The sequence below is a fragment of the Saccopteryx bilineata genome, chromosome 4 (assembly GCF_036850765.1).
Source record: "Saccopteryx bilineata isolate mSacBil1 chromosome 4, mSacBil1_pri_phased_curated, whole genome shotgun sequence".
Lineage (NCBI taxonomy): Eukaryota > Metazoa > Chordata > Mammalia > Chiroptera > Emballonuridae > Saccopteryx > Saccopteryx bilineata.
The window spans coordinates 43,029,008-43,053,786 of NC_089493.1; the positions used below are offsets into that span (position 1 = coordinate 43,029,008).

Here is a 24,779-nt window from a genome sequence, read left to right on the forward strand (position 1 = left end):
TGCTAGCCACTCTTCAAGGTCTCGGTAGCTACATGTTACTAGGGGCTAGCATACTGGAGAACACAAAGAACATTTCTATCAACACAAAAAGTGCTATTAGCACTGCTCTGAAGAAAGTGCAGTGTGCCACATGCTCCTGAGACTTTTCAAACTCATCTTTTCTTAAAGTTGTTTAAAAGTATCACTGTATTTCTAGGCTACAGGTGAATATTGATCTCTGCTCACGGGTAAGAAGGAACAAGTCAACTTTATGGTCCTTAATTAGACAACTTATGAAGTATTTAAAGTGCCATATAAGGCCCAAGTAAACAAGAACTCAGATATTTTCACATAACTATAAAAGAACAAAGCAAAGATTTGGTATGAGTGATAAAACTTATCTAGCAGTCAGGATTTAAACAGCTCTCTTCCACTAATATCCATAAACCTTGATAATAAAAGCATACATAAATTTACATTTGAAGCTTCACACCAGAATGGGGAAAAAAAGCCCTTCAGATAATGTTCTATCTTACTTTTGGTGTCTCAATAAGGGTAAAAAAAATTACTTAAGTACAAATAAAAATAGGAAATTAAAAACTTTTAGAAACAAATTGCTATGAAATAAGGACAAAAAAAGTTTTGGTTTAATATGCTCATTTGTACTGATATTTGATATAGGAGTTGACTAACTTTGAACACTTTTAGGAGAATCAAGTTCATGTTGTTATTTTCTAATTTACTTTGTCAGAACACAAAGCAGAGATAACAACTGTATATCACTTCTTCCAAATAACTCTTTAGATGGAAGGCAGCAAGCAGGAACAGATAGACTGCTTGGGTTCTTTTCTTAGTAAGTAAAACAACTCAATCAAAAATGCACACAAGCTGTATCTAAAAGAAAAATGCAAACACAACGTAACCATACTTTATTTGACTGCATCTTATTTAGACAGCTTGCACATTTCAAATCCCATTAAATCTCTCTCTCCAAAAGGATACGGGACAATAGAAGAAAATTATGCAGCAATATCCAGTCATCAAACAGCAGTCCAATATTTTGAGATACACATAATATTTTATAGATACTCAACTCATATCTGACGTCAATATAATTTATGGTTATGTTTTTACAAACCTGAAAGCCCTGTAACATTATAGCACTCATTTTAGTGATGTCATGGTGCATTGAAAAGTAATTCTGATGCACTACCAATTTGCTTTTATCTATGCTCCTGGAAAGTGATGAAATTCATGATTTTTAGACACCATAATATACACATCCAGTCTTATACATGTCAGCCAATACTGTAACACAGGGCAAGGTAAAGTTAAAACATGTGACAAACAAACTCTTTTACACAGATTTGTCAAGCAAGTGGAGAGGGTAATTTGGGGAAGAGGCAGAAAATATCAAAACCAATTGTTTTAATAGTAACTTTTTTCTTTTTTAAATTTTGCTGGCTTCAACTTCAAAAACTGTCTGATTTCTGATCTGTGGACTTCTCTTGAGTAGTTAGTTCTATTTTAACGTAAGGAACATTATAATCAGTCCACACATCAAAAATGGTAGTATACCCGTTAGCTTCTTCAATACTAACATATATAGCTTCATGGTAGCATGTATAAAAAATGTTCAGCAGTATTAACTGCCAAACCAGTGTCAGTGGATAGTACAGTCAGTCTTAAAGAGGCAGCACCCCTTTAAAAGAAAGTTGCACCAATTTTGCTCAGTTTTAGCCAAGTGAACTCACTCTATCAATTTTAAATATAATTGTTTTAAGGTTATGTAAGAAAAATAAAAGCCCACTATCAAAAAGTAAATTAATGTGTTTGATACTTCTTCAATTGAAACAGAGATTTAATTCTGGTACTGAGTTACCCTACCAGAGGTTAAAATTTTAGTCTACTTAAGTAAACAATTTTTACATACCCAATTAAAGACAAAACAGACATTGTTATTCAACATACACCAGTTGAACAATATGGTAACCATATGACTTTCTGTCACATGGCGAAGGTCGTATTTACAAACACCTAGTCAATCTGGCAAAGCCTGGTCAATTCTGGGGGTAAAGGTCAGTAATAATAGTTTCACTGACAACCTGCCAAAAACATGATGATGAATTGAAAATCCAGCATGTATCTACTTTAGAATTGTCCCCATTATTGAGTCAAGCAAATGTCTGCTTATCAGCAATCATTACTTATGAACCAGCAAGTCAAATATAAAGTGGTGAGATAAAATCTGATGTAAGTACTGAACTGTTTTAGTTCATTCAGTTCCTTCCATATTAAAAAGAACAGAAGATCACAGTAATTGCCATTCCTGTAAATGCTGGAGCCCAAATGAAGTTTGACCAAAAACATACTCAAAATGGTCAGGTAGGGAGCTGAGTATTGTGTGGTCATCAGATTTTTAAGGAACCAGTATTCTGCCTTTTAAATTTTCAAGGGCACTATAAAAAAAAAAATAAAAGGAGTTTTCTTTAAAACTAAAGAACTATAAATGATCCCACCAGCAGAAAGATTTTCTTCACCAAATCTGTGTATCTTTATTTTAAAAATACTTGTTACCATGTTCACTTTCAAGACATTAAACTGAGCAAAGAGCAGCTTTCCTTTAAAAAAATAAAAGACAACAAACTTTCCTGAAAGGGGGCTTTTACCAACTGTTAATGGAGGTAGGGTTTTAAAAATACAGTAATTATAGTCATAAAATAAAATTCAAACCAAACCCTAGAGCAGAAATAAAGCATATCCAAATTAGAGAAAATGACATAGATTCCTATAAAACATTTTTCACAGAGAATGAAACTTTTTTCCCCACGGTTACCTAGGTTTTCCAGCTTACTAAATTATCCATCGCAGGTTTCCTAACTCAATTGAGAGCAACTCACTTTAAAATTTATTACCATATACAGACTGGCCAAAACACGGCATGACTAATGAATATGGTGATGGCCACTGGAAACCTGTAAGAACTTATTCCAAAAAAAAAAAAATTCCATTTCTCCCTTTTGTTTTTCTAGGAACTAGGTAAGCTCCCCAAGAATTTGCTCAAATAAGTGGAAAGTAAAGAAATTCAGTTTAAAATGGATACAATGCACCTTAAAATTTATTTCTAAGATCAAGAACCAAAAGTGAAACATTTCAAGAAATGAAAGCAATGTGAATCCTAATCAAGTGGGAAAAAATTTCCAACTACATTGTAAAAGCTGTTCTTCACAGCTTAGCAATAATTTCGATTAAATAAAATCATATCAGTTTACATTAATTTTCTATTCTTTTCCAAAAATTCCCTCACTCTCAAAAAAAAAGTGCATCCAAAATCCAGCAATTCCCAGCTCCATCAACTTTTCTCATCCCCTTTGAGCCATTTCTCAAAGATTTTCCAAGTAGATTCAACTTCTTACTCTAAAGTAAACCACTCTGTCACTCACCTGGAAAAAGTATCCAAATTATAAGAATCTGAAATAATTTATTATCAAATTTAGAATTTAAATAAAAACAAGTTTGCTTGCAAAAGAGGCTTTAAAAAAGAAAAGGAAAAGGTAGCATGCATTTAAAACCAGAGATGAAGACAAGTATCCTTAGCTACACAGGCGCTAGCAGGCGCGGTTTAATTCTCTTGACTCATTGTAAGACACAATCAACCCTAAATTTATTTCATTCACTAATCACTGAGGTACCAATATTTAAGAATGGAAAATTTAATATTGAAAAAAAAAAAAGACCTAAAATTGAAGCTTTTCCCCCACCCCTTCAGAAAACTATGGCAGGTTTCATGTGAATGTTAGTATACTTAGAAATTTTTACAATCTACATTGGCTTTTTTAAGGAACAAAAATCATGTTCCACTTACTGGTTCTGGGGTAAAATGATCACTGTGTAAATAACATTGTCAACAGACTTTGCAAATGAACAAACAAATCTTGGCTCTCAACTGGCACATCTTGTTGGTACCAAAAAAACTCTTTAAGTTTAAAACTCTTTTTAATTCAGAACAAATGCGCCATGCCAAAGTGCAACAAATATTGTGCGACACTCAATGAGACACTGACAGATAAGAACTGCATGGAAATTGTTAAATCCACCTGCAAAGCAATTCTGTGCAAATTGCATTGCATGCAAAGGTCGATTCTGCGTGGTTGGAAAGTTGTTCCTTGATGTCAGTTTCTCAACGCAGCCACAATTTAAGTCGCAGTGCATCAACTCCATTTAAATAGTATCTGAACAGCCTCTTATCTCGAACAAAACCAAGATTTTCATAAAGTTTCAGAGCAGACTTATTCGTTATTTCTGTTTCCAAAACAACCTTCAAAAAAATAAGAAAAACTAAGTTACAATGTTATATATTTGAAACTAACTTACAATTTCATGATTTGACAAATCATTTATAAACAATTAGATCAAACATATTTTTAAAAATACCATACTTGTTTAAAAACTGATGGCAAAACAATAATGATCTACAGGAAAAAAAACACTCATCAAATTTTAATAGTAATTTCTCTTCTGGTGCAAGGAGCATGGGAACCCTGAGATATGTTCTGTTCTATTGATTTTTGTGATGTTTGGAATTTTTAGTAATGAAGACATAGGTTTTATACTAAAACAAAGACAAAGTATTTCTCTGTGAAGAAAAGTAGTGAGACAAAAAGAAAAAAAACAATCAACGATTTAATTAAATAAACCAGTTTTGAAAGTATTCACATTGATCTCCAACTCCTATTTTGTCATAATTTTCCTGGTGACAACTGCCATACTTGTACAGAGTCTAGATCAGAATCTACAACTACAGCCCTTGGGTCAAATGTGCCCACTGTCTAACTTTGTAAATAGTTTTACTGGAACACAGCCAAGTCCATTTGTCTATGAGGTTTACAGCTGCTTTCTGAATTCACAAGGATAGAATTGAGTAGCTGCACCCGACTCCTATCCACAAAGCCTAAAGTAAAGTACTCTTGCAGTGAAAATCTGCTGAACCTAGACCAAAGGTACCCAAACCTTACTGTTTCTACCCTCAGAGTTTCTGAGTATGTTTGAGGCGGGGACCAAGAATCCACTTTTTTTTTTTTAAAGAATGCATTTTTTAAAATTGCCAGATGATGTTGATGCTGCTGGTCAGGAGAGGAAATTCTGAGAACCACTATTCAGGCATTATAAAAGTATTAATGCCTTCCTGGGTTGTGTTTTTTATTACTAAACCAATTGTCCTGATGATGAAGAACTGATACTTTTGAATATTATGTGATTTTCTTTCCTGTATTTATTTTACATTCTTCTACCGAAATATCCCTCATCCCCCTTCCCAACTTTAATATTCATAGCTCTATTTGCTTTTCCATTCACTTTAAATCTACCTCATTGAGAATTCTTAACACAGTGAGTCCGGGTTACTGTCAGACATCATAACCCTCATGTGTTTGGAATGAGATAAAATAGGCAAATATAATTAAACAGAGGCCCAAGTGAAGCCTTTGAGTCTCTTCCTATTCCAGCACAAGCTATCAAAAAAAAATCTCACAGGAATTCAAGCAAAAGATGCAAATAATACAGAAAACACTACCTCAACTCATCATATCCCAAACTGAACTTATGATCAACTCCTCCTCCATTACTGCATGTCAGGACCATGATGTCCATCCCAACATGCCTCAAACTGGAAACGTAGGAGTTATCTTAGAACCTCCTTCCTCTCCAACCCGTTACATACATCTAGACATTGAGTATTTAATTTTTCTTGAATCTTTCTCAAACTAATCCTGTTCTTTCTACCCCCACTGATGCCACACTCTAGTCCAGGGGTCGGAAACCTATGGCTCGCGAGCCAGATGTGGCTCTTTTGATGGCTGCATCTGGCTCGCAGACAAATCTTTAATAAAAAAATAATAACATTAAAAATATAAACATTCTTATGTATTACAATTCATTCATTTCCTACCGCTCATGTTCATGGTTGCCAGTAGCTGGAGCCAATCACAGCTGTCCTCCAGTACAACACCAAATTTTTATTGGATAATGCCTAACGAACACGGGTCGTTGTATGGCTCTCAAGGAATTACATTTTAAAATATGTGGAGTTCATGGCTCTCTCAGCCAAAAAGGTTTCCAACCCCTGCTCTAGTCCAAGCTGCCATCAACTTTCACTGTAAGTACAAGAGCCTCCTAACTCAAAGGTCTCCCATTCTCTATGAGTAGTGTGATGTTCTTGTTAATTCCCTGCTTGTCCTCAAGATAAAGTCCTTAAGTTAAAAATAATCTAAAGAAATCTAAAAGGTCCTTCAAAATTTAGCCTCTACCTACCTTGCCAACTTTATGTCTCCCCTTTTGCTTTCCACAATCAACACTAACTTTCAGTTTCTGGAATCCACTAAGATCTTTCCTACCTTAGACCTAAGGTATTTTCTCTGTGTAGAAGAATGCTCTTTCTAACGTCCTTGTTTTTGGCCTTTTCTTGTCACTCCAGACTGAGTAGAGTATATCACTTTCCTTCTATACAACCTCACAGCACTCTGCACTGCTCTGCACAACTACTAAACTCGAATGTTAAACTCTCATTTAACATTTGACGAGTATAATCTCTTCTAGTTGGTGAGCTCAACAAGGGTTGGGATCATGGGTACTTCCTGCACAGCTGTTTCTTCTGCATCTAACACACTGCCTGATACATAGAAGTCTCTTCAATATTCTTTAATTATATACAATCTCAGCACCTTTTATTACATAAATTTTAAACAAAAGTAATACCAAGTTTTTAAATGACCAGAGTACTTAAAGAGAAAGCACCATCTTAAGGTAATTAACTATGTAGTTAACTCATAAAAGCAAATCACATGTTAAATACAAACTTCTAAAAGATCTAAAACAAGTAATTAATATTTCAGGATCAAAAGAAAATGTTCCAAAAAAGGCCTGAAATCAAAGCTGTACAGCAAACATAGTGGTTTAAGATAAAAATTTAAAAATCAACAATTTATCTCTGCTCTTAAAAAAACAGAATTTAATTTTTAGTAATGTATGCCACTCAACACTCTAGTCTGGTCAATATAAGTTTTCAGTTTCAAACAATCCTCTTAGGTAATTCTTAGAATTCTGTCTTAGGCCAGCACCTAATTACAGCTAAAACGCTTAAATTAAAACAATTAATGTGAGAAGAAATAAAGCTGCAACAATGCAAAACTTGGAACTGATTTCACAGAAATAAAAGGAGTGACAGTCTTAAAAAAAATAGCTAATATTTATTAAAGACTTACTGAGTGCTATGTAAAGAATTCCACATGCATTATTTAATTTTACATAAATTTGTTATTATGTTAGTCTCACAATAACTCTATAAATATTATTATCTTCAATTTACAAATGAATGGGACTCAAAGCCAGTCCATAAATCTGAACTAGAGCTTAATACTGTTCATTTTTCTAAACCTCCCCCCTGATTATTTTCCAAAGTAAAAACAGTGCAGCAAAGGGGAGCTCTAACCTACTTAAGACATGATGAAGGAGATCTAAGTACATGTTCATTGAGATTTGGAAATCTAAAATCTTCAAAACATCTGCAGATAACTTACAGCTATATAATACTTGAGGTTTTGAATTACATAGAAAAGAATTGCACAAGGGGCTAACTTTAGTTTAAATGAAAAGATTCACTTGGCATACCTACATTTTCTAAACAAAGAGATCATGTATTATTTGACACAATAGAAAATGCCAGAAAAAAGTAACTATGTTTTAATACTTAATCACTTACATTCTTATATTAAAAGAGAATCTGAATTTATACTGGAAATTCACTATAAAACTATTTTTTAGTCCACATCATGGGAATATTATATAGGAAACCAAAAGATAATGAGGTTATTTTGGTTCTAAAGAAACTTGGCAAAGTTGGATTCTACTTAGAAAAAAAGGATTACAGTGAAGTTCCACGGATTCTCTTAGCAACAAACCATTGTTAGAATAAACCAAATCATTACAGTTTAGCAAGTCTTTTTTAATATTATAGGCTGGAAGCTCCTAGAGGTAGGACAGGCTTGTTCACTGCTAGAAGCTAAGCACTATCTCATTACGGGTACTTCAGAGGCTACTTACACTGACATTGCTAATAAACACCTTCACTGCTCTTCATAACATCCCTTTCTTTTTTTTCTTTTTTTTGTATTTTTCTGAAGCTGGAAACGGGGAGAGACAGTCAGACAGACTCCCGCATGCGCCCGACTGGGATCCACCCGGCACGCCCACCAGGGGCGACGCTCTGCCCCTCTGGGGCGTCGCTCTGCCGCGACCAGAGCCACTCTAGCGCCTGGGGCAGAGGCCAAGGAACCATCCCCAGCGCCCGGGCCATCTTTGCTCCAATGGAGCCTTGGCTGCGGGAGGGGAAGAGAGAGACAGGGAGGAAGGAGGGGGGTGAGGGTGGAGAAGCAAATGGGCGCTTCTCCTGTGTGCCCTGGCCGGTAATCGAACCTGGGTCCCCCACACGCCAGGCCGACGCTCTACCGCTGAGCCAACCGGCCAGGGCCCATAACATCCCTTTAAGATTAGAATTACCATCACATTGCAAAGACAAGAAGAGAGACAATAAAAAGTAAAATGACTTGCCAACAATCACACAACTATATGATATAAGATTGATCTGGAAACCAGGCTTCTTATAATCAGTTCTTTAATTAGACTGAATTACTCAATCAAAAATCCTTGGCCCTGGCCGGTTGGCTCAGTGGTAGAGCGTCGGCCTGGTGTGCAGAAGTCCTGGGTTCAATTACCAGCCAGGGCACACAGGAGAAGCGCCCATCTGCTTCTCCACCCCTCCCCCTCTCCTTCCTCTCTGTGTCTCTCTTCCCCTCCCGCAGTGAGGCTCCATTGGAGCAAAGATGGCCTGGGTGCTGGGGATGGCTCCTTGGCCTCTGCCCCAGGCGCTACAGGGGCTCTGGTCGCAACAGAGCAACGCCCCGGAGGGGCAGAGCATCGCCCCCTGGTGGGCAGAGTGTCGCCCACGTGCCGGGTGGATCCCGGTCGGGCGCATGCGGGAGTCTATCTCTCCCGTTTCCAGCTTCAGAAAAATGCAAAATAAAAAAAAAAGGAAAAAAAAATCCTTACAGCTTATACAAAACTCTATTTTACTGTTCTTTATCTAGCAGCCTCAGTCTAATAGCCAAAATGTTTCCACTTAAAACTAAAAATCCTAAACATGATTATTAAACAAAAAATCTTAAAAGTCATATTGTACATTACCTTAAGATGTATGTTACTTTGTTAACATGTAACAGATTTATTATAGGTTATTTAAATAAATTAGGTTACGGCTGGTAGGAATGTAAATTGGTACAGTCTTTATGGAAAACAAAATGGAGGTGCCTTAAAAAAGTAAAAATAGAACGTTCATATGATCCAGCAATCCCACTTTTGGGTTTATACAGCCAAAGGAACGAAAATCAGGATTTCAAAGATATAGTTGCACTCCCATGTCCATTACAGCATTATTCACAACAGCCAAGATATGAAAACAACTCAAATATCCGTCAAGAAATGAATGGATCAAGAAAAAGTGGCATATATACAATGGAATATTGTTTAGCCTTAAAAAAAGAAATTTTGCCATTGTGTCAGCACAAATGAACCTAGAAGTGAAATATATCAGACATATAAAGAAAAATACTACTTGATCCTACTTATCTGAGGAAACTAAAATAGTCAAACTCATAGAAGCAGAGAGTAGAATGGTGGTTGCCAGAAGCTAAGGGGAGGGCAAATGGGAAGATGTGGTCAATTAAAAATGTTTTAAGCTTGACCAGGCGGTGGCACAGTGGATAGAGCATCGGACTGGGATAAGGAGGGACCCAGGTTCGAGACCCCAAGGTCGCCAGCTTGAGCGCGGGCTCAGCTGGTTTGAGCAAAAGCTCATCAGCTTGGACCCAAGGTCGCTGGCTCGAGCAAGGGGTTACTCAGTTTGCTGAAGGCCCACGGTCAAGGCACATATGAGAAAGCAATCAATGAATAACTAAGGTGTCGCAACGTGCAACAAAAAACTAATGATTGATGCTTCTCATCTCTCCGTTTCTGTCTGTCTGCCCGTCTATCCCTCTCTCTGACTCTCTGTCTCTGTAAAAAAAAAAAAGTTTTAAGGTCACATACTGCGTTAAGAAGTTTTGATTCCAGTGTATTCTCATCATATGAGTTAGTACTGAGTATTAACATGATGGTAATCGTCCCTTAACTCTAAAAATAATTTTAAATTTTAAATTTCCAGAGATAAGATTTCAAAGACATCTATAGCTTAAAAAGTAAAGTACTGCCTGACCAGGTGGTGGCACAGTGGCTAGAGCATTGGACTGGGATGCGGAGGACCCAGGTTCAAGACCCCGAGGTCGCCAGCTTGAGTGCAGACTCATCTGGTTTGAGCAAAGCTCACCAGCTTGGACCCAAGGTCGCTGGCTCGAGCAAGGGTTTACTCAGTCTGCTGAAGGCCCACTGTCAAGGCACATATGAGAAAGCAATCAATGAACAATTAAGGTGCTGCAACGAAAAACTGATGATTGATGCTTCTCATCTCTTTCTGTTCCTGTCTGTCCTATCTATCCCTCTCTCTGACTCTCTCTCTGTCTCTGTAAAAAAAATAAAAAAAAATAAAAAGTACTATTCATTGTGCTAAGCAATCACCTGCCCATTCTAATTATTTCATTAAAAAATATATAAAAGTAAATGAATACCATGTGGGCTCATTATTTTAGGTACACAAGTCCTACTTTAAAAATTAGTTTAGAAACTCAATGCTATTTATGTTTTCTTACTACTCCCCTCATGTAAAACACAAACCCAAGATGCTTGTCCTAGTAGCCACTGTAAGTCTGTCAGCCAGAGCAAAGCGTGCGCCAAATTTATGCTGATCAGCAATATGGGCAAGTATTTCTTATTCATGAAGCAATGAATCTACTTGTTTCTTTTTGATGCTATAACTTTTTAGTCAACTCCAAATATATAAAAATGAAAGAGATCTTTAGCTTAGCTGTTTTAACATGTCTTTTTTTTTTTTTTTAAGGGAGAGGCAGGGAGGCAGAGACAGATTCCTGCATGCACCTGGACTGGGATCCACTTGGCAAGCCCCTACCAGGCGATGCTCTGCCCATATAGGCTATTGCTCCATTGCTCAGCAACCCAGCTATTTTAGCGCCTGAGGCAAGGCCATGGAACCATCATCAGTGCCCGGGGCCAACTTTTCTCAAAGTATTTGAGCCACGGCTGTGGAAAAGGAAGAGAAAGAGGAAGAGAGAGAGAAAGGGGGGGGGAGGGAAAAGGAAATGGAAAGGGGGGGTGGGTAGAGAGGCAGATAGTCACTTTTCCAGTGTGCCCTGACCAGGAAGCATACCCAAGACTTCCACACTCTGGGCCAAAGCTCTACCACTGAGCCAGCCGCCCAGGACCTGTTTTCACATGTCTTAATTCCGATATAAACAGTTAGGAAAGTCATTTAAAGCGAAATAAAAACTTCTACTAGACCAGGAGAACATATCATTATTATTTGGGCAAGAATATAATTTACATTTTAACTGTTATTACTAACTTTGGTTAAATTTACTCTGAAGTTATCTTAAAATGACAAGTGGCAACCAAGAGCAATGAAAACATGACTCAAGATCACAAATTCTACAAACAGAATAGAAAGTTAAAATTGACCAGATTTGCATGGTAAGACTTCATAAAAATTTCCAAATGTATCTGTTAATAGGCTCATGTATTTTAAAATATCTATTTTTGTAGGAAAAAAATAGCACAACTAAGTAGTAGAAAACGTAATTTAAAAACCTTCTCAAATGTCTTTCTGATAATTTGTCAAAATTCCTTAACACTTTAAAAGAAAGGAAGGTTGGCCCTCGCTGGGGGTAGCTGAGTCAGTTAGAGCAAGCATCATCCCGATATATCAGGTTGCGGTTCAATCCCCAGTCAGGGCATACACAAGAAGCAACCAACGAATGCAGAACTACATGGAACAAAGTGATGCTGGAAACAAAGAAGTAATCTGTCAACAAAGACTAGTTCAACAAAGTACATTTAGGAACCATGTACTTGATGATAAATGCCACACTAAACTACAGCAGTGAACAAGAAAGGCACCACTGCTCTCCTTAGTGGCTAAGACATAGACCGCATACAAGTAAATTTAAGTGAAGTACAGCAGCCCCCCTGCCTGCGGGGGATATGTCCCTAGACCCATGGTGGATGTCTGAAATCACAGATACTACCAAACCCTACATACACTATGCTTTTTCCTATACACAAATACCTATAATAAAGTTTAATTTATAAATTAGGCAATTTTATAAGTACTATATATTTGTTGTTGCTATAGATCTCAACCTTAACATACAATTTTTTCTCTTTCCTTAAGTCAGGACCTTTCTTTCATCTTTTCACTTAAAGGAAGCACTTTATGGTTTCTCTTTGGCTAACCGAATTGCCATCATCACTGCTCCTGTGCTTTGTGGCCATATTAAGTAAAATAAAAGTTACTTGAACACAAGCACTGCAATACTGCATCAGTCAATCTGACAACTCAAGGTGGCTACTAAGTGACCAACGAGCAGGTAACATCCACAGTGTAGATACACTAGAGCAGTGGTCCCCAACCTTTTTTGGGCCACGGACCGGTTTAATGTCAGAAAATATTTTCACGGACCGGCCTTTAGGGTGGGACGGATAAATGTATCACGTGACCAAGACAAGCATCAAGAGTGAGTCTTAGACGGATGTAACAGAGGGAATCTGGTCATTAAAAAAAAAAAAAATCATTCAGACCTAAATATAAATAAAACGGAAATAATGTAAGTTATTTATTCTTTCTCTGTGGACCAGTACCAAATGGCCCACGGACCAGTACCGGTCCGCGGCCCAGGGTTTGGGGACCACTGCACTAGACAAAGGGATGATTCAGATGGAGCAGTACAGTGACCACACAAGATTTCACCACACTGTTTACAACTTATAAATTGTTTATTCCTAGAATTTTCCATTTAAAATTTTCAGACCACAGTTGACTGCCGGTAACTGAAACTGGAAAGCGTAACCACAGGTAAGTGGGGACAACTATATTACAAAAAGAGAAGTCAAGATATCTCAGGAAGGTTCAACTGATTCTGTCCCCAAGGATTAAAGAAAACTTAAAGAAGCAGAGGAGGACCAAGAAGCAACTGCATCAAGCAAATACATCAGTGAGAAATGAAATGGAGGGGAATGAAATGGCAATAATAAAGTAGAACTAACATGCCACTATAAAAAAATAAATGCTTTTATGGTTAAAACCTCAATGAAAGGGAGAGTAAAACCCTTAGAAAAATAAATGAGAGTTCTAGCTCTTCATACAGCAAATCCTTTATCTGAACAATGGGGGACACAGATAATTTTCTTAAACCATTATGGAAGAGTTCTCTAATCCAGAGGCAGAGCTTTTCAAACTGCAAAACACCATCCACTTAAAACCATACAACTGGAATAAGTTTATGAAACTATTCCCATTTCAATCTAAGATTAAGTGCTACTCACTGCTTCAAAAGTAAGAGAAATCAATCAGAATTAACTTTTTAGGCCCACAATGAAAAGACTATTTCTACCATAAAATGTAGCATTAATTTAGGATTCATCCTTGTAACTAAAATGATATAACCAAAATCTCCACATCATTCCACCAAACTTTCAAAAACAACCAATACTATTGATATTTAATCATTTGATTGGTTAAGTAAAGCATGTCCTACAGACAGTGAGTAGGCTAACTCAGACAAGGCTTAACCATCAGGAACATAATACTCCCTGCTCACTGGAAACCACTGTACTCAGTAGCAGTAGAGGATCAAAACATGTTATTATCAGGCCAAAAATTTCTCCAAACTATTATGCTACTTGGGCGAAGCCTGATTTTCTTCTTGATGAGCTAAGCCAGTGTGGCTATGGTCCAACACACAGACTTATACTCATAAACATATGCAAATTTTAGTTACCAGCCATGTAAATTATCAAGGTCACTGTACCTTTTACTTTTTGACATTAAAAGTTGCGAACAATATGAGATCCTCCACCATGTGTAATTATCTTATTTGGAGTAAAATTAAATATCCTTAAATCCCAGGACTTCTCTGTGCTGCCCAGTATGTCTGTAGGCCTTCTCATACAACCACCATTTAGTGTGATCTGTCAGAATACAAACTAATGTGAACAAGAAGCATGAGAATACTCTGTGGTAAATCTCTATATTCTGACATGGAAATGTATGCATGAGCTATTGTTAAATGGTAAAAGTATAACAGAAAAATAATGATTTCATTTGTATAAAAAAACAGTACACATTTGCATACAGGTGTGCTTAGAAAATGGGAGGATGCATATCAAGAGTAACAGTAGCTATAAGTGGAAAGATGAAGAGTTGAAGAGTGTGAAGACAGTGTCAGAGACTATACCAAAAAATACACACACACACACACACACACACACACACACACACACACACACACACAAAATGGCTAATAACTGCCTCTAGATTTGGTACCCCAAAAAAACTTTAAAAAAGTTATAAAGACAACTGTCACTTGTATTGCTCATAAAGTTAATAAACATAAAAATGCAATTTTGTTCTTTTGAGTTATCAATGCTATATAGATATCTATGCGTCCTGTAATTTATACATTTTCTCTCCTAATTAGTAGTAAATCTTAATATTCCCAACTATCATCATTATTCATTGACCACCTACCATGTTTAAAGCCCAGTGCTATAGCATACAAAGAAATTATGTCATTGGCCTTACAAACAAGCTGAAAAGAGATGCTCTTAAGTTAATACAGAGATAGCTCTACATATAAAAAGTGGTTGTCTTCCCTGCCCCCAGCCTTATCATTATTTAATGTTGAGACGTTTTTCAAATGTGAACTGTCCTTCACATGGGCTGATAGTTGGCTCACAGTTTAAAAAAAAGTTTTATTTAGAGAGAAACTAAGGCTAATATGCAAGTAAATTATAATACAGTTTGCAACAGGAGCTATCTTAAATAACTTAACTGGATAATAAATTCTCTGAATACCAATTATTTACTGAAGATGTCTAAGATTTCACCTTTACATTCTGACACAAAACAAATTTTACCTACCATTATCATCTTAAAATTTGCTCTAGGTCAAAACTCATGTGTGTTTAAATGCTATATGATTTCACTACAAGCTGCATCCGTATAGTAATAGTTTACAATAAAATCTGCAGTACAATTATTATGGGATATTTATTTTAAAAACCCAGCAGAATCCTATCCCAGGATAAAAGGTCTTAAACATTTAGACTTACCTCATCACAGTCTCCTTCAACCATGGCATAAATAGCTTTCTTAACCAAGTTAGTACCTAGAACATAGATCTGAGTATTAATGAAGGAATAAAGTAATTAGTTTCTTAAAGATGGCTAAATTAAAACATCATAATAGGCACAGAATGTCAAATGCTGAGTTCTACCCTGAATGCAGATTCAAGGATTATCTCGTGAGAAAAATTTTAGATTTAAAACAAGGCCAATAGAACCTACATATAGCAATGTAAGTTTCCTCTGGAAAGACCTAAGCCTTGACATATTATTCTATTTTCTCAGGTGTCATTATTTGCTCCAAGCAGGAGTTGTGCTGTTCTGTTTGAACAAGGGAGGGGAAAAAAAAACAGGCAAGATATAGTACAGCTGAGCAACCCAGAAACTTCTTGAGCTGGCCAGAACTAACTGTATGCATGACCCTGAACCAATTTTGTTAAAGATCACACAAAAACGGCTGTGATCCAAAGTGGGCCCAAGACCCTGGTTGGTTCCTACAAACCTTTTAGTAAGCCTGGCCAGACTGAAATCTGGCACTCCCAATAATGTCAGTGGTGTGTCTACAAATGTCTAGCAAAATGTATCCTAGTTTAGGGTCAGCTATATGTGGTACGTTATCGAAAAAACAACTGCCATATGTGATTTTAATAGAAGAAGTAAATCCAAATTTTATAAGAAATCTCAATTCTCAAAACATAAGCAAACACGCATTATATGGGCCAAACAAAAATGTCTGAGGGCTAGGATGCAACCCTCAAGCTACCAGCTTCTGCCCTCTGAAATAGCCAGACAACTGCCTATCATTTGCCATGAGTCCTTATCAGCTATATATTTTTAAAGCATTGAAGTCTCAAACTTGGCTTATTTAACAAGCTTGATTCATTAAAAATCTCAGTGGTGGCCCTGGCCGGTTGGCTCAGCGGTAGAGCGTCAGCCTGGAGTGCGGGGGACCCGGGTTCGATTCCCAGCCAGGGCACATAGGAGAAGCGCCCATTTGCTTCTCCACCCCCCCTCCTCCTTCCTCTCTGTCTCTCTCTTCCCCTCCCGCAGCCAAGGCTCCATTGGAGCAAAGATGGCCTGGGCGCTGGGGATGGCTCCTTGGCCTCTGCCCCAGGCGCTAGAGTGGCTCTAGTCGAGGCAGAACGACGCCCCCGGAGGGGCAGAGCATCGCCCCCTGGTGGGCAGAGCATCGCCCCTGGTGGGCGTGCCGGGTGGATCCTAGTCGGGCGCATGCGGGAGTCTGACTGTCTCTCCCCATTTCCAGCTTCAGAAAAATACAAAAAAAAAAAAATCTCAGTGGTAAACTATAACACTGTAAGTTGGTTAAACCTAATGTATTAAGTAAACCTATTCATAATGATTTCTCATGAAATCTAAAGGCTATATCTTAAATTGAACAATAACACTAACAGTTGCGGGGGGAAAGCTAAAAGTGACAAAACTGCTAGTAATTAAATACTGATGCATGCATCAAATATACTTTCATGAATATTTAGCTTTATAGTACATTTCAGAATTTGACATGTTCAGACAAGTGCTTGTCTACCTGATCTTCCATCTTGAACAAAGAGCCAGTAGGATCTAAACACTAGGACAGGCTTACGTCACAGTCACCTGGGAAGCTTTAGCACTGCTTTTAACAGGACAAACAAGATTCTCAGTGGGAGGGACCTAAGTACTTGTTTTTAAAGCACCCAGATGACTCTAATGACCATTATAAGATTAACTGAAAAATGCCAAAAAAGGCAGACCCAAGAAAGAGATGATTGGGAATAGTAAGAAATCTTTTTCCTTGCCTTCTTTGAATTGTTAATACAGGGGTGGGCAAAAGTAGGTTTACAGTAGTTTGTATGGGAAATAATACAATAATTAATAAGTAATAACACAAGAATAAACTCTGTTTGTGTACTAACTATAAACCTACTTTTGCCCACCCCTGTATATTTGGTAACTAGCACTAAATTGTGGTAACAATTTCTTCATAATTTTTGCTTTGGTTGAGGTCCACTTCACTCAAATATAGACAGCTGCTTGAGGGCTATGATCAAGTGCCCTTATTATTCTATCAAAAACAGCAATACTTAATATAACGCAAAGCATTTGAAGATAATTTAAAAAAAAAGTCTGGAAGTAAAAAATGGTCACCTGCTACTTATTAGAAAGACAATCTCTCAAACAAAACAAAAAATTCCTTTAAAACGTTTTAGAAATATTCTGATTTAAAAGCAATATTAATTTTCTTCACTTAGATTCATGCTCATTTCTACATATTTACATTGAAGTATTTTGCTTAAAAAAAAATAAGGAAAAAAAGAAAAATAACTTATGCATTCTTTCAGTGACATAATATTTTTCTTACCAATGCCATTTCTCCTGTACTTGGAATCCACGGCTAACATGGCTATATAACCTCTGCGGAACATCTTTTTGTGCATATCCAACTTGCAAACGATGGCACCTACACACTCCTCCCCTACCATGGCCTTAAAAATAAACAAAGAGTTATGAAGAACATACTGCCTTCAGGTACTGCACCCAGGGAAACAGCAACCAACCATTGGTCAGCATTTTTGAGGGAGGAAGAGAGCATGAGAATTCTAGCAAGAGAGCAGAAGTTTCAGAAATCTAAATCCCAAAGCTCCTTCAAATGTTCTAAATTTAAAACCTTTCAACATTCTTTAGAGCAGTGGTTTTCAACCTTTTTACCCTTGGGCACTGATGAAAATAGGAGAATTATTTCAGAGACCACTAAAGCAGAAATCACCCTGAGCATAAGTGAATTCAACTAAGATCACTGGGTCTATATTCTTCATTACTGCATCAGGGTGGTTCACTCTTTCACAGATAGCACAAATATTCTGGCGGACCAGCGGGTAAAAAACACTGCTTTAGAACATGAGTTTCTTATGCTTGTTATCAAAGCATAGTGGATAAAAATCAAAATTTTCTCAAGATAAACATTCAAGGGCTTTATAAAAGGTTTCTAATTATAATTAGCTTTATAAGAGGTTTATGATTATAATTATTTGCAATAAAGACCCTATATTTTTAAATTTTTGGAAGGAAGAATATGTGAAAAGAGATTTTAAAAGAAAAAAGCCTGTTTAGTAGGATATGATAAAAATACTGTGAAACTTGCTTACTGGCAGAGTACAATAACTTTAAATTTAATTATAATTTAGCTTTAGTAAAAGATAAGACAACATTTATACTTGAACAGTAGAGTTAGATTTTGATCAGAAAAAAATGTAAAAGATTTGCAGAAAAAGGATTGTTTTAAGGTATTCCTTCGATCCTACCCAAGGGGTTGTTTTTGTTATTGACAAAAATTAGATGTGCGATGGTCTCATTTTTAGGACCTCTTGAGAGTGTGAGTCACTGTCATAAATCTCACAAAATATCTAGAATTCAAAATCAGCTTTCTATTTTAACAAAAATGTACAGCCTTCTAAAGTCATTAAGATTTCCAACGTCACCATTGAAAATATGAAATGTTTTTAAAATTTTATCATTGATAAAAAGTTCTGGTAATACTGTATTCTGGTAAATATAAATAGGACAATAGCTCCAACTGTTTAACAATGTGTCAGCCAGAAATATTTGCTGTAGAGTCCTCTTAAAAAAATGAAAACTTCACATTCTCTCTTAATAAAATTAACTGTTCAGAAGAAACTATTTCAACAACAAAAAACAGAAATGGGTTTAAAAAGTAGTAAGTAAAGCCCAAGTTATACTTAATACTTATTTTAACTTGAATTTGTTGTGAGATTGTTTTAATCCATCATTCTAGAAACTGATCAAAAAGTCCTTGTTTAAAAAAAAAAAACTGGAGAAATCTTTTAGGCAACGTAATTCTAAACCATTTCAATGCAAACCTAAACCAGGTCAGAAATAGCCTCTTGAAGGAATATTAAATTCAACAATCCACACTAATTTGTTTTATCACACAATCCAAACCTCTTTTTGGGCCAATAAACCTCTAAAATTATTTTCATTTTCATTCATGATAAATCAATCTGGTGCTTTCAAAACATTTTGAAAACTAAAATTTTCTTTTTATATTAAGATCTGAAATATACACAAAAGTTGCTTGGTTGAACAATTCTGACAGCATTTTCTAATATGAAAATTCACTTCAAATATGTGTATCGTTGTGTGCGGGTGTGCACCAACTGGTACATCAGAAAAAGAAAGTTGGGCCTGACCTCATTAGCAAGAGAAAATAGAAACCTATATAAATCTATGGTACAAAACTGGAGAACAGCCACTCTTCACAGTTAATAAACCATCCAAAAGAGGAAAAACAAACATAAAACTAGATACAATACAGCTAGACAATACTTTCAAACTAGATATGCATTTCAAACAAATCTGTCCTTTGACCACGCAAGTAACAAGCAAACAAAGTATATTAGCTCCCTCTTGGACTAGATTGATTTCTTCCTAATTAAGAATCTGCAGGAGCTAGAATCAAATTGTACACATCATTTAAAAATAAAAGCCCAATACATGATACATTATAATTAAAAAGATGTTGGTAGTGAGGAAGGCCAATGCTATTTTTTTTCCTGATAAATATATACTTACAGGAATCACTAAACTGCTTGTCAATTTTTCCAAATAAAAGCTTCTGCACATACATTTAGAACTCATGCTATTAAATGTGTTCTTTTTTCAGATGGGAACTGAAATATTCCTGGCAAGATTAAGACTTAAATCTAAAGGTCAAAGGCTTATCAACCTATATATAGTAACTGAAAAATATAAATTGTTTGAAATACAGATTCCCAAATTCCCAGAATACTACAAATAGGAAAGAAGTGTTTCCCGAGGAAGCCGGAAAGTTAAATTTAGAATAAACGGAAGTACTATATACATCACTGGTAATAAGTTTAAGACGTTTGAAAACACACCAACAACTGAAAATATCATGAAAAATTAGGTAAGTACAGAGTAGTAATTCAAAGTGCCTTCCATGTGTATAATACTCTACTTTCACATGTTACAATTATTAGAATAATAAGAAACTGTCATTTCTATTAAGTCAAATAAGGTCAAGTATTGACAGTTTTCTAAGCTTCAACCTCATATATTCCATTTGATCCATTACATACAGGTTACTCATGGAAGCCAGGAACATTTTAGAGGTTTCTAACCACCTAAGATTAATGTTGCTGTTAAGGACTTCTGTGTCTTGATGGAAGTTTAACTTTGTAACACAATGATCTTCTCTGTATGGGTCAAGCATATGCTCTTTTTCAGGTTCTTGTTTCCATGAGGCCAGGCAACCTGGGTTCTAGCTTTACTTTCCTGCCATTAAGTATCTAGAGATTTAAACATTTTAAAGTCACTTTTTTTTTTCATTAAAAACATAAAGTTGACCTAGATTCTCTCTAGGATCCTTTACAGTTCTAAAATGATATGATTTAAAATAAACATACACACTTATATATATTTGTTTTAAATTAATTCTTATGGGAAATTAAAATGTTTAAAATGTCAATATAAAGGCCCCAGTGCCAGATGGCCTCTGATTGTTGAGCTATTGTTTTATGTTCCATACCACTAGATTCAAACTGGCACTAGTAAAATCTTACTTGTCAACCACTTGTGCATATTTCAATTTCTAGATACTCAAAATTTAATATTAAACAAACTGACTCTTAAGGACTAAAGTACAAATTAACTGGTGAACTGGGAGAAGTCTATATAAAATCAAAACTAAAGTTTACAGATTTCAAGCTTATCAGTCTAAAATGGCAGAAAGTTGAGAGTTCTAGGTAATACCAGAACTCAAAAGCTGGCTAAGAATGACATACAGGGGAGGGCAAAAACAGGTTTACAGTTGTTTGTATGAAAAATAATACAATAACTAATAAATAATAATAATACAAGAATAAACTTTTGCCCACCCCTGTATATACACCTATTTTCTGAAATTAACAAATACATACACTATTTCAATTTTAAAAGGTAACTCAGTTGTACACTTTTGTGGGTTAATTTACAGTTAAATCAATCTACAATTTTTAGCAATTACAATGGCATTTGATATGACATTTATAATTGTGCCAAAATATCATTTTCCCATTTTTTGATACAATGGTTAGATTCCTAAGAAGAGTTTCATAGAAAATAAAATAGTTCCCACAGTTAAAACACACTAAACTGAAGTTTAGAAAAGTGAACACAAAAAATAGCAGGGCTACCATTATTTATAATATGGAGGCTCTATTTTCAGATTATCACTAAGCTATAGAATCAAAAAGATGGGTTTCCGAAGTATTAAAACGTCTTGTTGGGAATTACCAAGAGCAACTAAATCAATGCTGAAACAATAAATAATGGTAGTAGCTTTTCCCTTTACATATCATAAAATACTCCTTAAAAGCATGTTGCCTTTCAGTAGAAGTCAATGGAAACAACATGCTTGTGAATACATGATACAAACATATACCTGCAGTTAATATTTAAGTGACAGGTTTCAAACTGAGTGAAACTGGTCAATATATTTGGAAAGAAACTATTCGTACCACAAGCACTATGTAAAGTTTAAAGAAAGTGTTCAGCTTAATTGTAGCCAAGTCTTTTTGTTTACATATAAGCAAAAAATTTCTGTCAATTATACTTAACAAGCCAGTGTTAGTGTGAGTATTTAGGCATATCTATAACGTTTCTTTAAAAAAAAAAAAGTTTGTAACAATTTCACAGTTTCCTACATTTCACAAAGGAGTTATTCTGTTCAAGTTCCAAGAGTTTTTCAACCACCAGAAGTGTTAGTAGTGCCTTCTGCAATCAAGCACCAGAAAGTAGGCTGGCTACAACTGTTAACTGTCCTGTTAAAGTAAAAGGAAATAATCTCCATAATTAGAGAATATGCTGGTAAGATTTAATTCTCCAATGTGGCCACAGCAAGCTACTGAGAGATTCACCAAAACATGTTTATGTATACACTCTTCCCTGATTATAGCTGTAGTTGAGAGATTAATAAGGTCTGTATCCGAACAGAATCATGTTCAAATTAAATGACTGCAAAGTACTTTGCGGATGAGGGAAAGTCATAAAAGAGGTTAAACATGATTATAAACTAATGCAAACAGGATACAAGACTCCCAATGTACAGGCCTGTTGCATTTACATCAGTATCAAGTTAACCTGGATCACGAAGTCTTACCTTCAAAAGTTTCATTAAATACCTAGGAGCGTGAACACGCACTTTCCATCAGGGAACGTACTAGGAAATGCAGAGGGACAGATCCACTGCCACACTCTGCCCTCACACTCCCTGACCTACACGGCCTGGTTCTCTCTGCTGGGCTCACCCTCTTTTCATTCCATCCACTTACCAAGAAACACAGCTGTGGCCAGTTGTGGATAAAATATCTATAGGTATAAATGGAGTAGGGTTCAGACAGATCTTTGGTGATCAGTCTCATGATATCGGGCATTTGTAGCTCGGATTCATAGCGGACGTAATGTATCGTCCGATCCTCCCCAGGCTCAACCTCCCTGCCTGAGCGGCTTCTTAAACTGCAGCTGGCGGTCAGGGATGAAGACAGCAGCCGCACCTGCTCGTCGTCCTCCTCCTCCGGCCCGGTGCCCTCCGCCAGTCCATTGCGGGACGCCGCGGGATCGCTCGCCGCCGCTGCCTCTGCGGGGCTGGGGAGCGCAGTTCTTGCCTTACTGGGGAGGCAGTGAGGGGGGCTGTCGCCCGAGTGTGCCCCGGCTCCTATTGTCGCAGTCGCTCTGGGGGCCCCGTCGGGGGTGGCCGCGGTCGTGGTCGCCTCGGCCGCGCTTAAAACCTTGCTCTTGAGAGAGGCGGCCGCCCGGAGGTGCCGCAGTTCGGGACTGATCAATCCGTTGAGCTGCTGCTGCTCCTGCGGCGGCTGAGGGCACCGGCGGCACGGATGCCCCTTGGCCGCCGCCGTCGCCTCGCCGCCCGCGGGACTCCTGCCGCCGCCGCCGCCGCCTTCGTGCTCCTCGTCGTCCTCCTCGTCCTCGCTGCAGCAGGCGAGGGCGGCCCCCGCCGGGAAGGGACAGCGGGGCTCAGCCACGGCCGAAGCCGGAGGTGCCGGTGGTGGGAGGAGGCTGCTAGGCCCAGGCGGTACCTCCGCCATCCTAGAGGCGACACAAGCCGAGAGGGGAGGCCATGAGACCCGGCAGACGAGCGCAGAACCACGGGGGCGGCGAGCGGGCGCGGGGGGCGCAGATGGGGGGAAACAAAGGCAGAAACCGGCCCTCACCCAGGTCTCCCCCAATTCCCCGGCGCCCCCCGCCTTCACGCTCTTCAGCGCCGCCCCGCCGCTCAGCCGGCCACCGTCCCCGTCCGCCCGGGCCCATCCGCCAGCCCTGTCACCGCTGCCCCTCCTCGTCCCCTCCGCGAGGCTCACCCCGCACAGGTCCCCGCCGCCACTGCCGCCACTCCTCTTTCTCTTTAGCCGCTGCCGCCGCCTCCTTCGCCGCCGCGGCCGCCTCCACCGCCGAGGCTCACACTCAGCCGCTGTCGCCGTAAAGCGCCTCGGCTGTTACCCCGGGTAAAGTTTCCTGGGCCTGCCTTTACGACACTTCCCTGCCTGCCGGCTGCCGGGGCCGAGGGAAAGGGGCGTGGAGGGAGGTGACCTGTGGAGGGGCGGGGACGAAGGTGTCTCCTGCGGCTTAGGGGGAGGCGCCGGCTGATGGGAGGGGCTGTGGGGCGGGGAAGGCGCTGAAGGCTTTGGAGTAACTTGCTCCTAACCGGGTCTCCTCGGCTTTGGGGCCCCTCGGTCCACGCAGTTAGCAACGCGGGGCCGGGGTGGGCTGGGCCGACCAGCGCTCCCGGTTCCCAGCCTGCCGCCCCGCGGAGCTGCCGCAAAGCCCTCTCGCTCCGGGCCTGCTGACCCGGCTGCATATACAAGACGCCTAAAAATGCTGTTCCTTAGCTAGGTCTCTAACGTTTGATCTACCCGGGGCGAGGTGGGGCGTGCGGGGCGGGGGGCCGGGGGAGCGGTTATCCAAGTCCCTAGAGTCTACGGCTTAGACGTGGAGCAAATCGGGAGAAAATCGAAGAGGAGCTTAAAATGTGAATTTAAGTTTAGTCTTTGCGCCTTTAAGGCAAGGGAAGGTGGACAAGTAGTCCTTCTTCCCTAAGGATAGCCCTCTTCACCCCGCCCAGGAAAAGTGAAGGGAAATTGGTTTACAGGTGTTAAATTGGAAGAGAGTGACGACTTAAAAAAGCACATTGCAATATACAGATCGTGTATTATAGAAATCTACATTTGGAACCTACACTTGGATAATATAATCTTATTGTCACCCCAATAAATTTAATAAAAAAGAAAAAAACACATTCCTAAACCTATGACACGAGTTGTAACGGGGCCGGAAGTACCGGTGAAGAAGCGTCCTGAACCTCCTCCCCACCCTCTGCCCGAGGTCCGCCCAAGCGGATGCAGAAGAGATAGAACTGCAGCTATTCACGTGCG

General features: G+C 38.4%; 1 protein-coding gene across 1 annotated transcript; it reads right to left on the reverse strand.

Annotated features, from left to right (window-relative positions):
• Positions 1-874: 874 nt before the first annotated feature.
• On the reverse strand, positions 875-23,857 carry NAA30 (N-alpha-acetyltransferase 30, NatC catalytic subunit). Its single transcript, XM_066273107.1, has 5 exons — positions 23,709-23,857; positions 22,665-23,436; positions 17,678-17,801; positions 15,307-15,362; positions 875-4,297 (listed from the first exon to the last, which is right to left on the reverse strand). Exons 2-5 carry the CDS (start codon positions 23,433-23,435, stop codon positions 4,160-4,162), a joined length of 1,089 nt encoding a protein of 362 aa, XP_066129204.1. The 5' UTR covers position 23,436; positions 23,709-23,857; the 3' UTR covers positions 875-4,159.
• Between the last annotated feature and the right edge of the window lie 922 nt (positions 23,858-24,779).